Here is a 14,326-nt window from a genome sequence, read left to right on the forward strand (position 1 = left end):
AAAAAAAAAAAAAAAATTATTAAATCAGGTAAACCTTCACCAAGTGTATCTTTTAACAATGAGTTTATTTTTTGTTTGTTTGTTGTTTCTTTTTTTTTTTTTTTTTTTAAATGGAGTTTTCCTCTTGTTGCCCAGGCTGGAGTGCAGTGGTGCAGTCTCGGCTCACTGCAACCTCAGCCTCCTGGGTTCAAGCGATTCTCCTGCCTCAGCCTCCCAAGGAGCTGGGATTATAGGTGTGCACTACCACGCCCAGCTAATTTTTTGTATTTTTAGTAGAAACTGATTTCACCATGTTGGCCAGGCTGGTCTCAAACTCCTGACCTCAGGTGATCCTCCTGCCTTGGCCTTCCAAGTGCTGGGATTATGGGTGAGAGACACTGCACCTGGCCTAACAATGAATTCTTTATATAAAAAACATGTAATTCCCATGCATGAATTTTAGCTCAGTACAGCAGGCTCAAAATTTTGATCCTCTTTTTCTCTCTACATGAATCCCATTCTAGCATGTTTGTTTTGTTTTGTTTTGTTTTGTTTTGTTTTGTTTTGTTTTTTGAGATGGAGTCTCACTCTGTCGCCCAGGCTGGAGTGCAGTGGCGCGATCTTGGCTCACTGCAAGCTCCACCTCCCGGGTTCACACCATTCTCCTGCCTCAGCTTCCTGAGTAGCTGGGACTACAGGCACCCGCCAGCACACCTGGCTAATTTTTTGTATTTTTAGTAGAGACAGGATTTCACCATGTTAGCCAGGATGGTCTGGATCACCTGACCTCATGATACCGCCCACCTTGGTCTCCCAAAGTGCTGGAATTACAGGCATGAGCCACCGCGCCCGGCCCCATTCTAGCATGTTTTAAGTGAAATGCTCTATTCTTAGAATTCTTCAAGATAACACAAAACCTCATTTCCTAAAAGCTGTTTCATTTTGTACCCTCTGTATTGTTCTGACAGCTCTGTGCTCTCCCTCTTGCAGAGCAACCGGCTGACCAAGATCGAGGGTCTGCAGAACCTGGTGAACCTGCGGGAGCTGTACCTTAGCCACAATGGCATTGAGGTCATCGAGGGCCTGGAGAACAATGTAAGACACCCACTGTCTGTCTGGGGCTGTGTGGGCGGTGGGCACCAGGTGGGCAGGCATCTGGCCAGCCAGCACACACTGGCCTCTTGGGCCAGTGTCAGAAAGATGCCCTGCCTCTGGAGGTTTATCGGAAAGACCTTCCCATCCTAAAAACTAAGGGACCCCTCCTCACACTGAAAAGTGCAGGAGCTGTGTGTGCCTGTCGGCCCTCTGCCCTGAGTGTGCCTTGAAGGGCTGACGCTTTATGTGGAATTTCAGCACAGGCTTCCATAGGCTCCCTCAGTGGGGCAGCATCCACTGCGCACCCACCATCACTGTAGGCATTTTGCAGGATTTGAAAAAAACAAACCCAACCTGCTCATAGAGGGCCCTGTACGAGGGTGACTGGCACTCCTCTAGGCCACTGACCTTCTGCCCATGGCCCCACTGGCCTCAGCTCCTACTTTCCAGCCCACAGAGAGCACAGGACCAGCTCTCAGTCCCAGCCCCCTCCTCCTCTTACAGGATGAACAGCTTCCTCCTCCCCCATTCTGCACTGCCTGCTGTCTACAGCTGTCCACGCTCCTCCTGCCCTCCCCGGCCCTTCTCACTTAGGTGCAGGACAGCCTCACATACTGAGTGGAAGTGTGCTCACAGAGCCCCACCCTCCTCAGCTGCCTGCAGCTCAGCCTACTCTGCCCCAGTGCAGTGTTCAAGACAAATAAAAGACTTTTTCTCATTCAATTTTACTTGTTTTTTTCTGTTTTGTTAAATTGCCATCAAATATAACCAGATTGGTCTGTAAACATAGTGTTTCAATCTCATTAGGCCTTTGTGCCTCAACCCCAGGGCCTAGTTGGCATCCGTAAATTTCACCAACACCTGCATAGAATTTTGGAAAAATTCAAATTTGCCTGTGGAAAGTTTGGTCACCTTCCTTTGACTTTGCACTGAAATTAAAAGTTTATAAAACTAGCATGCAAACCAAGTGTTCATCTGTGTGGGTTAGAGACATGCCTGCAGTAGAATGGCGCTGAGGACTGTGTGGCAGGGGCTGGGGTTGGGGCTAGGCGGGGTGCGCAGCAGGGAGCCCATGCTCAAGGGAGCCCTGGTGCCCTCCTGCACCCTGGCCTCCCCGAGCCAAGGCCCCGCAGTCTCCACCAAGCGTCCACCGGGCGACAGACAATCTGCAGCACAGTTCAAATAAGCAGCCAGTCCCAGGAAAACTGGAAAGAAGTGTAATTCAGAATGTTACCAGTAGAAGTGCTACACTGTGATCTTGGTTAAACACCAGATTATTCTTGGGCCTTTGAAACAACAGAAAAAAAAAAAAATTGTTGTATTAAAGGTAATTACGTTATTGTAATCTTCATCATGATCAAATGTAACAGTCTTTCCTCTGCCATTTTTTTCAACTAAAGATCAGACAAATATTTTCTCCTAAGTTTTGTTTCTTAATTTATCTGGAATTTATTTTTATGGTGGGAAATAAAGTAAATGTAGTTTTGTCCCAGATGGGAATTTAGATGACGCCCCCACCCCAAGGTCTCACGACTCCTGTCTTGTTCTGCAGTGTCTCCTCCAGCTCGGGGCTCTCCCGTTGGTCTAGAATATGTTTGCAGTGGTCCCTGACAGGTGTGGTTTCTGTGGCGTTGTGTCATGCCCTTTGGTGTGCCTGCTCTCCTCACCCTGTTCCATTCTTTTTTTCTATTTCTTAAGCAGTTCTTACTAGTTTGCTTTGGATGAGTTTTCACAACATTGTCCAACTCCCCTAGAAAAACATAAAATAGTGTTGAGTGCATACCTGGATCCCTGAGCTCAGAGGTGAGGGACCGGTTCTGACAGCCGGAACCCACCACCAACTCTGCCCCTCGTGCTGAGCCTTGGTACTTGGACCTCACGAGGCTCAAATCCTGCGTGTGTTCCAGGCCACTTTGATTTTGCCAGTGTCTGGGCTTGCATACCAGATGACCATGAGCATCTCAGAACGGTGCAGAGTGTGGGGGAGAGCTGCCGTCTGTGCTAGAGAGGCCTGTTCCAGCCCCACCGCCAGGCGGTGTATTGTTGGATTGCCCACAGCTGCGTCTTCTGCAACATTTTCCTGCAGTCCTTTTGCTCTGAACCCGCCGCACTGAGCTCCTCCCTCGCACACTGTGGAGCCTGATACTCTGTGAGCAGACCTGACCAGGGCACCAAGATGGGATGGTTTGAAGGCACCTCCTAGGTAGCATGCCACGCATAGCCTGCTGGAGAGTGGCATCAGACTTGACATGCACAGCTGGTGCCAGCTGGGGTGCTGGGTGCCAAGGCAGCAAGGGTGGCACAGCCAGAGAAGCTCCCAGGCCACAGCCATAGTGCTTTCGAATTGGGCAAGCTACTGGCTGGGTACGTTTCAGGGGAGATGGGGGGAGGAGTGTCTGCTTTTGAGACATTTTTTAACTTTCCCTTAAAACTTGGAAGGCTTTGGAACGGGAATACCAAAAATGCAGTAGAAAACCAAGGAAAGGACTGGGAGGGAGCAGAGCGTGAGGGCAGAGAAGGGAACGAACTTTGTCAGAGGTTCTCGGACAGCTTGTAAACATTTTCCTTTTGATGAAAAACAAAAGTATTACCCAGGCTTAGATAATGTATATTGGAAAGTGAGTAACTGATGTGCATTTTCAGAGTAAAAGATCCTAAAAACACACTCTTGTCTCCCGGTGGGGGCACACACCCTGCAGCAGGTGCTCAGCAGGCCCAGCACCCAGTCCTCAGCACCCAGTCCTCAGCACGGGTCCTTTCTCTGCACTCATGCTCCTGGCAGCGTCTTCCGAGACAAGAGTTTAGGCTTGGGATCCGAGAGTCCTGCATCTCCCACTGCTACTATGCACCTGGGCAGATTCTTAGCCCCACTGAGCCCCAAGTTCCTCATCCCTAAATGAAGGGAGGAACTTTGTTTTGAAGATTACTTGGTTGTACATTTCCTTGTGATGAGCACTAAGTAAATGTAACTACAATTGTCAGCCTTTCTTCAGAGCGTCAGGGGGTTACTTGGTTCTTCCTGGGACCATCAGTCTCACTAGGGGCCTCAGTGGACAGGGATCTGGGAGCACTGGGCTTGGAGTCTGACAGAGTCTCAAATCCCAGTGATCAGGAGAGCTCAAGGAGGTAGCTGGACAGGCTCTGATGGAAACACTGATCCAGGGAGGGCTGCAGGAAGCAGGCAGGTCTCGTCACCCTCCATAGCATGCCCTTATCCTGTGAGGGCAGAGAGAGTAGTGCACCTGCAGCCCTAAGGTCACTTGACACTGCCTATGTGGTCATGCAAATCACTGTTGATCAGAGGTAATCCAGGAAACATTTTATTTCCTTTTAGAACAAACTCACGATGTTGGACATTGCATCAAATAGAATCAAAAAGATTGAAAATATCAGCCATCTAACAGAGCTGCAAGAGTTCTGGGTAAGTTTAGTATACGCTGGGGTTGATGACACTTTGACTAAACTGGTCTCACTGATTAAAATGTCGTATGAGTGAATACGAGAATCTCCTGTAAGCCTTCCTGCTGAGTGACTCCGTCCCGCCATGAGGTTTGGGGTGGGCGCCTTTGTAGACTTGTGTTGGGTGTTGTCTGTGCTCCTCAGAGCATGAGCCACAGATCAGCAGCCTTGACATAGCTTGTAAGAAATGCAAAATCCTGGGCCCCACCATAGCCCAGATGCAAACTGAGTCAAAATCTTTGCTTTACAAGACTCCAGGTGATTGCAGTACACACAGAGGTTGGAGAAGCCCTGATCTAGGTATGGGTAGAACCTAAAATTGTCGTTTGACCAGATGGTTTCCAAACCTCAGCAGAGAGGCAGACACATTCCCTGCAGCTGTATTCCAGCACAACAAAAGGAAATGTCGGATGGGTTTCTGCAGTTAGCCATCTTGGAATTTGCCTTGTATTTGTCTCGTCACAGGTATGGTTTCAGAAGTAGTGTTGTGGTGTCAGCAGGAAGAGAAACAGAATATAATAAGTTTTTGCACTTCCTCTAAAGGGGTTGGGAAATGATCCCCGAGTTGAAGTCTTCAGTGTTAGGATTCCCTTGGAGAACTCTCCTAAGGCTTATTGCCTTTCCCCTAGCATGTGGCCTCTGCAGAGATTATGGCACAGGTGTCACCCTGTGATGCTGTGAATGTAGTAGTGTCCTCAGATACATTCAGTCTAATCCAGGATTCATGCGGAGTGTAAGGCATCATTCTTCCTTGTCTCCTCTCTAGCTGTGCTGCTGACCCTGCTTATGTCCTGTGCGTTCTCCTTTCCCCATCTTAAAAGGTCATCCAAGTTTCCCTAGAACACAGGTGGCCTGCTGCAAATGTTCCTTGCCCCTTATTGGTGGCACTGGGTCTTGAGTAGTGTCGTGATGTGATGCCAGAGCATGTCTGGGAAGATGCGAGCCAAAATTTGGCAGGTGATAAAGATGTCCCAGGCCAGGGGGAGCCTCAGTGAGTCCAGGTGAGTCCACCTTCCCTTGAAGGAAGGTGTGGCTGGTGGGAGGCTGGTTGGATCAGTGCATAGGGAGCTGGCAAAGAAGCCAGGGAACCACATAAACCAAACAACAGGAATAAGGAGTCCAGAGACAGAGCACCTAGGTAATAGGGAAAGGGCACCTGGCAAAAAATTAGGGGGGAGGTTTGGCAAACGAACTGATCCGGAAGCAATGTTCCTGAAGCTTCTGGTTCCTTCTGCATGCCCTGCTGAGGAACAGAGCATGGGGCACACAGTACTGAGACCACAGGCAGGGCCGACCTGGGCACCACAGCTAGCAGGGAGGCAGGCAGGCTGATGATCAATCACTAGGGGCCAGATAGTGCCTGACGCTGTCCTGTTCCTTAGACCACCAAAAATAGTAAAAAAAAAAAAAAAAAAAAAAAAAAAGCCAGAATTTGCACAGCGCTTTATAGTGTCCATACCTCTTTCCATTCTGATCCAATTATCACAGCAATCATGTGGATAAGATCATATTACCCCTTTTTACAGGTAAAGAATTGCATTCCAGGAAGGAAAGCTGCAAACCAGGAACTCTCAAACTCAGTTCCATGCTCATATCACATTTGAGATGCACATCATTAGTCTCTAAGGCAGAAATAGAAAACCAGTCTTAAAGTTTCTGACAACCCAAATACTATGTTTGTTGATTTTTCTGCCTACTTGTTCTGATTACTGAGAGGAGAATGTTGAAACTTTCCAATTATAATTGGCAATGGATCCATTTCTCCTTTCAGTTCTATCAGTTTTTGTTTCTTGTATTTTGAAAGTCTGTTTTCAGGTACATACATATTTAGGATTGAGGATTTCTTGATGAATTGATCCCTTTATCATGTGAAATGTTCTTTATTGCTGTCCTCTTTATCCTTGTCCTGTAAGTATATCTTGTCTGTTATTAACATAGCCACTTCATCTGTCTTATGATTAGCGCTCTCATGGAATCTTTCTCCATCCATTTACTCTTAACCTGTGCCTTTATAATTAAAATGTGTTTTTTGTAAAAAGTATATAACTAGGTCTTGCTTTCTTGTCCAGTCTGACAATCTCTGCCTTTAAGTGGTGTGTTTAGACTGCTTACATTTAATTATATTTTGTGTAATGGTTGAGTTTAAGTCTATCATCTTAGTATTTGTTTTTTATTTGTCTCATCTATTCTTTGTTTACTCTTTCCTGCCTACTTTTTGGAGTGAGATTTTTTTTTTAATTTTTGGCAGTCTATTTTAACTATATTATTGGCTTATTTGCTATACCTCTGTACTAGTGTTTTCTTGTTGATTGTTTGGAGGGAGGGTTGTTTTAGTGATTAGAATTTTAAAATGGATTTTTAATTTATCACCATCTGTGTATCTTACATTTGAGTATCTTATGATCCCCATGATACCTTATCTTTTAAAGAAATTTTAAAATGGCCAGGCACAGTGGCTCACGCCTATAATTCTAGCACTTTGGGAGGCCGAGGTGGGTGGATCACCTGAGATCAGGAGTTTGAGACCAGCCTGGCCAACATGGTCTGTCTCGACTAAAAATATAAAACTTAGCTGGGCATGGTGGCACATGCTGTAGTCCCAGCTACTCAGAGGCTGAGGCAGGACCATCACTTGAACCCAGGAAGTGGAGATTGCAGTGAGCCAAGATCGCGCCACTGCACTCCAGCCTGGGCAAAAAAGCGAAACTCCGTCTCAAAAAAAAAAAAAAAAGAAATGTAAAAACAAGAAAATTCACTTATTTTACCATTTCTGGCATTGTTGATTCTTTTGTGTGTGTGTCTCAGTTTCCACTTGGTATTTCCCTTCCACCTGAAGAATTCTGTTTTTTTGTCATTGTGTATTCTGCAGTAAACCAATCCTTCAGCTTTTATTTGTTTGAAAAATCTATTTAATTTGCCTACATTTTTGAAGTTTAATATTATGGATACACAATTCTAGCTTGACAAGTTTTTTTTTTTTTTCCTTTTTAAGCACATTAAATACTTTGTTCCTTCATCCTCTGGTTTGCATTATTTCTCCTTTATAAAAATTTTTATTCTTTTAAAAATAATTTTTAAAAATAAATAGAGATGGGGCCGGACGTGGTGGCTCGTGCCTGTAATCCCAACACTTTGGAAGGCTGAGGCAGGTGGATCACCTTAGGTCAGGAGTTTGAGACCAACCTGACTAACATGACGAAACCCTGTCTCAACTAAAAATACAAAAATTAGCTGGGTGTGGTGGCACGTGCCTATAGTCCCAGCTACGGGGGAGGCTGAGACAGGAGAATCGCTTGAATCCAGGAGGCGGAGGTTGCCGTGAGCCAGGATCATGCCACTGTAGTCCAGCCTGGGCAACAGAGCAACACTGTCTCAAAAAAAAAAAAAAAATGGTGGGATCTTGCCATGTTGCCCAGGCTGGTCTCGAACTCCTGGGCTCAGACAGTCTTCCTGCCTCAGCCTCTTAAAGGGCTGAGAGTACAGTTGTGATCTACCACACACGGCCGTGGTTTGCATTATTTCTAACAAGTCAGCAGTCATTTTTATCATCTTTTTTCTTCCGGCTGCTTTTTAAATGGTCTTTTTCATCATTCTTATTTTGTTTTGTTTTTTGCAACTTGAATAGAATGTGCCATGGTGTAGTTTATTGTCTTTGATGTGTTAGGGTTCACTGGATCTGTGAATTTATGGTTTTCATCAAATGTGGAAAGCTTCTGGAAATTATTTTCTCTGAAACTGTTTCTGCCCCTGCTCCCTGACCCCAGTTTCTCTCTGAAAACCCAGTTGTGCATGTTCCTCTGGTGCTAGGGAGGCCTTGAGGCCATTTCCTCCACCAGTTCCACCCCTTGGGCTTTCATCTTGCTGTGCTTGTTTGTATAATTTCTGTTGTTAAATCTTCTAGATCATGATCTTTTCATCTGTAGTATCCTATCTGCTGTTAAGCCCATGTCATGAATTTTTTATTTCAGATGTTGTATTTTTCTCAACTCTAAAAGAACATTTCGCTGGGTTTTTTTGGGGGGGTAGATTATTTTTCACTCTTCATTAGATTTGTATTTTCCTTTAAGTCCTTCCTTCTTCACGTCTTGTAATTTTTTATTAGATCCTGGGCTTTATGGTGTTCAATTGTTGAACGTCGAATTTATGTTGTTTTTCTTCAAAACATATTGGACTTTTTCTGACAGGCAATCAAGTTACAGCTTGATCCTTTTGAGGCTTGTTTTTAAGCTTTATTAGAGTACATCTAAATAGTCTACCCCGTAAGATTAATCTAGCGCTGTTTTGAAGCTGTGGCCCTCCTGGGATCTCTGGTGAAAATCCTGTGTATTTAAGTTCTCTCCACTGTGGTTGGTGGGAACACAAACATGGACCTGCTGTGGGTGAGCTCTGGGCATTCGGCAGCTCGGGGCTCCCTAGTCGTTCTTCCACCAGCCTTTAGCTTTTCACGCTGCCTAGCACAGCTTCACCTTCGGTCCAGCATTCAAGAGGATACCATGTGGATTTCTGGAGGCTTTTTCCCTCCATAGCTCACTCCTATCTATACATTCCAGCTCCCTTTGTCTCCCCAAACTACAATCACCATCTCAACTCTGCGTGGCCACCAAGCTCTGCTTGGGTTCCGCCTCCTTGTGGTCCTGAAAGTTCCTCCAGGCAGAAGGCCAGGATGATCACACCGCCCACCTCATTTGTTTCCTGTCTCTCAAGAATCAATGTTCTGTGTTGCCTGTTGTCCAATGTATGAAAACAATTATTTCATATATTCTATCCTATTTTCCTATTTTCTTTTTTTTTTTTTTTGAGATGGAGTCTCGCTCTGTCCCCCGGGCTGGAGTGCAATAGCACTATCTCACTGCAAGCTCCACCTCCCAGATTCACTGCCTCAGTCTCCTGACTAGCTGGGACTACAGGCGCCCGCCACCATGCCCAGCTAATTTTTTGTGTATTTTAATAGAGACGGGGTTTCACCGTGTTAGCCAGGACAGTCTTGATCTCCTGACCTCATGATCCGCCTGCCTCGGCCTCCCAAAGTGCTGGGATTACATGCGTGAGCCACTGTGCCCGGCCTATTCTATCCTATTTTCTAGTAGCTTGTGACAAAGGCAGGAGCCCAGCACCAGCTATTATATCATGGCTTGAAACAGAAGTCCTACTTATTTATTTTACTTTTGTCTGTCTCCTGCACTGTAGAATATAAACCTCATAAGGGCAGGGAAATTTGTGTTTGGTTTACTTTGTTTTCCCTCCCAATTTCTTTATTGTGGTAAAACATGCATAAAATAAAACTTACCAACTTAACCATGTTTAAGTGTACAGTAAGTGGTATTCAGCACCTTCATAATGGTGCACAGCCATCACCACCATCCATCTCCAGGACTCTTTTCATCTTATAAAACTGAAACTCTGTACCCATTAAAAAATAACTCCCGCCGGGCGCGGTGGCTCAAGCCTGTAATCCCAGCACTTTGGGAGGCCGAGACGGGCGGATCACGAGGTCAGGAGATCGAGACCATCCTGGCTAACACGGTGAAACCCCGTCTCTACTAAAAAATACGAAAAACTAGCTGGGCGAGGTGGCGGGTGCCTGTAGTCCCAGCTACTTGGGAGGCTGAGGCAGGAGAATGGCATAAACCCGGGAGGCGGAGCTTGCAGTGAGCTGAGATCCGGCCACTGCACTCCAGCCTGGGCAACAGAGCAAGACTCTGTCTCAAAAAAAAAAAAAAAAAACTCCCTATTTTCCCCTTCCCAGACCTTGACAATGACTGTTCTACTTTCTGTCTCTATAAATTTGATTACAAACCTCATATCACTGGAATCATGCAGTATTTACTTTTGTGACTGGCTTACTTCACTCAGCATATTGACCTGAAGATTCATCCATTCTGTAGCCTGTGTCAGAATTGCCTTTCTTTTTAAGGCCAAATAATATTCTGCTGTATGAATGTTGTTTTGTTCACTTTTATCTCACCAGCATCTGGAATAGTGCCTGATACACTTCTTTTTTGAGACAGGGTCTCATTCTGTCACCCAAGCTAGAGTGCAGTAACATGATCATGGTTCACTGAAGCCTTGACCTCCTGAGTTCAAGTGATTCTCCCACCTCAGCCTCCTGAGTAGCTGGGACTGCAGGTGTGCACCATTAAACCTGGCTACATTTGTGGGGTTTTTTTTTTTTTTTTTTTTGAAACGGAGTTTTGCTCTTGTCACCCAGGCTGCCCTGCAATGGCGCAATCTCACAGCAACCTCTGGTTCCCATGTTCAAATGATTATCCTGCCTCAGCCTCCTGACTAGCTGGGATTATAGGTGCACGCCACCACACCTGGCTAATTTTTATATTTTTAGCAGAGACGGGGTTTCACCATGTTGGCCAGGCTGGTCTCAAACTCCTGACCTCAGGTAATCGGCCCACCTCGGCCTCCCAAAGTGCTGGGATTACAGGAGTGAGCTACCACGTCCAGACCATTTTTAAATTTTTTGTAGAGACAAGGTCTCACTGTGGTGTCCAAGCTGGTCTCAAACTCCTGAGCTCAAGCAGTCCTCCTTCCTGGGCCTCCCAAAGGTCTGGGATTACAGGTGTGAGCCACCGCGCCCAACCAATGCCCAAAACATATTTGAATGAGCAGCAGGAACATAGAAAAGGCTGGCCAACTGGGTGGAGGCCAGCTACAGATAACATTGGAAAAGATGTTATCCACATGTGTCAGATGCAGGGCTAACATTCTTATTAAAAACAGCTCACACAAAGGTACCACTTGAAAACTAGGGGTATTCACAGAATAAGAAGTAACAGTTGCTTATAAATACGTAAAACATTTCCTATCTCTCTCTTTTTTTTTTTTTTTTTTTGAGACAGAGCTTTGCTCTGTCACCCAGGCTAGAGTGCAAAGGCACCATCTTAGCTCACTGCAACCCCTACCTCCCGGGTTCAAGCGATTATCCTGCCTCAGCCTCCTAAGTAGTTTGGATTACAGGTGCCTGCCACCACCACTCCTGGCTAAGTTTTGTATTTTTAGTAGAGAGGGGGTTTCGCCATGTTGGCCAGGCTGGTCTCAAACTCCTGGCCTCAAATGATCCGCCTGCCTCAGCTTCCCAGAGCGTTAGGATTACAGGCGTGAACCACCGTGCCTGACCATATCTCATTAATTTTTAAAATATACTAAAACAATGAGATATACAGTGTTATCTGTCAGGTTATCAAAGACTCATAGAATGCAGTTGCAACCAGCCTATGATGGCAGCAGGTACTCTCATGACTACTGAGATGGCTGTGTTTTGTACAAGTTTTCTGTAGGGCGTTTAGAGCCTTAAAAATACCACATGCAGCCGGGCACAGTGGCTCACATTTGTAATCCCAGCACTTTGGGAGGCCGAGGCAGGTGGATCACCTAAGGTCAGGAGTTCGAGACTGACCTGACCAATATGGTGAAACCCCCATCTCTACTAAAAATACAAAAATTAGCCAGGCGTGGTGGCATGCACCTGTAGTCCCAGCTACTCGAGAAGCTGAGACAGGAGAATTGCTTGAACCCAGGAGGTGGAGGTTGCAGTGAGCCGAGATCGCACCACTGCACTCCAGCATGGGTGACAGAGTGAGACTCTGTCTCAAAAAAAGAAAATAAGGCTGGGCACAGTGGCTCATGCCTGTAATCCCAACACTTTGAGAGGCCGAGGTGGGCAGATCAAAAGGTCAGGAGATCGAGACCATCCTAGCCAACATGGTGAAACCCTGTCTCTACTAAAATACAAAAATTTAGCTGGGTGTGGTGGCACACGCCTGTCGTCACCACTACTTGGGAGGCTGAGGCAGGGGAATCGCTTGAACCCGGGAGGCAGAGGTTGCTGTGAGCTGCTGAGGTCGTGCCGCTGCACTCCAGCCTGGCGACAGAGCTAGACTCCATCCTAAAAAAAAAAAAAAAAAAAAAAAGGCCGGGCACGGTAGCTCACACCTGTAATCCCAGCATTCTGGGAGGCCAAGGTGGGCGGATCACGAGGTCAGGAGATCAGGACCCTCCTGGCTAACATGGTAAGACCCCATCTCTACTAAAAATACAAAAAAAAAAAAATTACCCGGGCGGGGTGGTGGGAACCTGTAGTCCCAGCTACTCGGGAGACTGAGGCAGGAGAATGATGTGAACTTGGGAGGCAGAGCTTGCAGTGAGCCGAGATAGCGCCACTGCACACCAGCCTGGGCGACAGAGCGAGACTCCATCTCAAAAAAAAAAAAAAAAAAAAAGATATCATGGAGAGCTTCCTAACCAAGATTTAAAAATCAGAAGTGAAAAAAGAAAGATGTATCTAATTTTATAAAAAAGTGCATATGTTTTACATGATGAAAGAGTCCATTGGTCACCTGAAAGGTTAAGGTTATTTTCTACGACATACAAAAAGCTCTTTAAAGTGAAAGAAAGCAATTTAATAGAAAAATCGGTGGAGGATAGCAATAGACAGTTCACCAACGTGGCGCATCTTGCCCCTGCCATATGGGACTTGTTTCAAGCTGGAATTCAGGGCCCGGAGGGTGGGCCGAGACGAGCACTGCCCTGCGCGGGTCCCCACCCTCTTCCCAGTAACCCGGGGAAAGGCAGCATCACAGTGACCAAAGGCAGTAGCCAGGGGAGGAGAAACATTTGGCAGGAAAGTTTCCACCCTCACAGTGTCTGATGCTGGCATGGAGCCCATCTGCCCACTTCTTTGCTGGCACAGGGGCATCCCCAAGACCCTCTCAGATGCTCTGTTGGCAGATGCTGCCTGCTCATTTAAGCCAAGTGATGCCATTTGGATTACATCGCAGGCCTGCTCTGTGCCACAGCTGTGCTTCCTCGGCCCTCTTGAGAGAATGCTTTGCTGTAGGCAGTGCCTTGCACAAGCAGCCTGTGCCAGCTTGGCACCCCTGACCCAAGGCTGTCTGGGTGTGAGCTGCAAGGAGTGGGGGGCCACAGGCAGGGGCTGCTCGGGAAGAGGCTGTGTGCCTCCCTCCCAGCATGTGTGCCTGGCCTGGGCCCACTTTCTCCTCCCCTCAGTCTAGTGATGGCATTGCATTAGGTTTCAGTTGCATCCCTCTAATCACAGATGAGTCTAACCCTGGTGCCTGTTTCCAGCCACTTTCTCCTTTTGTTCACTCTTGATACTTTCTGCTAGCGTTCGTCCAGTGCATTTGCCCTTTTATTATTCACTTCAGGAGATTCTATCGACGAATGATACTGAACCTTAGTATGTCATCTGTGTTGCAAATACTTTACTTTGTCACGGAGTCTGGCTCTGTCGCCCGGGCTGGAGTGCAGTGGCCGGATCTCAGCTCACTGCAAGCTCCGCTTCCTGGGTTCACGCCATTCTCCTGCCTCAGCCTCCCAAGTAGCTGGGACTACAGGCGCCCACCACCATGCCTGGCTAATATTTTTGTATTTTTAGTAGAGACGGGGTTTCACCGTGTTAGCCAGGATGGTCTCGATCTCCTGACCTCGTGATCCGCCCGTCTCGGCCTCCCAAAGTGCTGGGATTACAGGCGTGAGCCCCTGCGCCCGGCCATCTTCAGCTTTCTTTATGGTACTTAGGTCATCATAACTATTGCATTGGCAGATAGATGTCTTTCCTCAGTTTCCTGTGTTTGGTGTTAGTTTAGAGAGGGTTATAAATCCAAAACCTGTAAAAACATTTACCTGATTGACTCCAAAAATTGTATGTTTTATATTTTATGTCTTTTCTGCAACTTAGGGAATAACTCAATTGTAATATAGGCATATGATGACTTTTTGTTGTTGTTGTTGTTGAGACGGAGTCTCACTGTTGCCCAGGCTG

General features: G+C 46.5%; 1 protein-coding gene across 4 annotated transcripts in view; it reads left to right on the forward strand.

Annotated features, from left to right (window-relative positions):
• PPP1R7 (protein phosphatase 1 regulatory subunit 7) overlaps positions 1 to 14,326 on the forward strand; it is a 38,926-nt gene that overhangs the window by 16,526 nt on the left and 8,074 nt on the right. For 2 of the 4 annotated variants that reach the window (XM_023195124.3, XM_023195126.3), the window contains 2 exons: positions 970 to 1,074; positions 4,409 to 4,495. In XM_023195124.3, coding sequence (XP_023050892.1) covers positions 970 to 1,074; positions 4,409 to 4,495 — 192 coding nt within the window. Of the gene's footprint in view, positions 1 to 969; positions 1,075 to 1,578; positions 1,798 to 4,408; positions 4,496 to 14,326 lie in introns of those variants that run through there. The other 2 variants (XM_023195127.3, XM_023195125.3) reach the window with 2 other exon arrangements.

Source organism: Piliocolobus tephrosceles, chromosome 11, assembly GCF_002776525.5.
Source record: "Piliocolobus tephrosceles isolate RC106 chromosome 11, ASM277652v3, whole genome shotgun sequence".
NCBI classification, from domain to species: Eukaryota; Metazoa; Chordata; class Mammalia; order Primates; family Cercopithecidae; genus Piliocolobus; species Piliocolobus tephrosceles.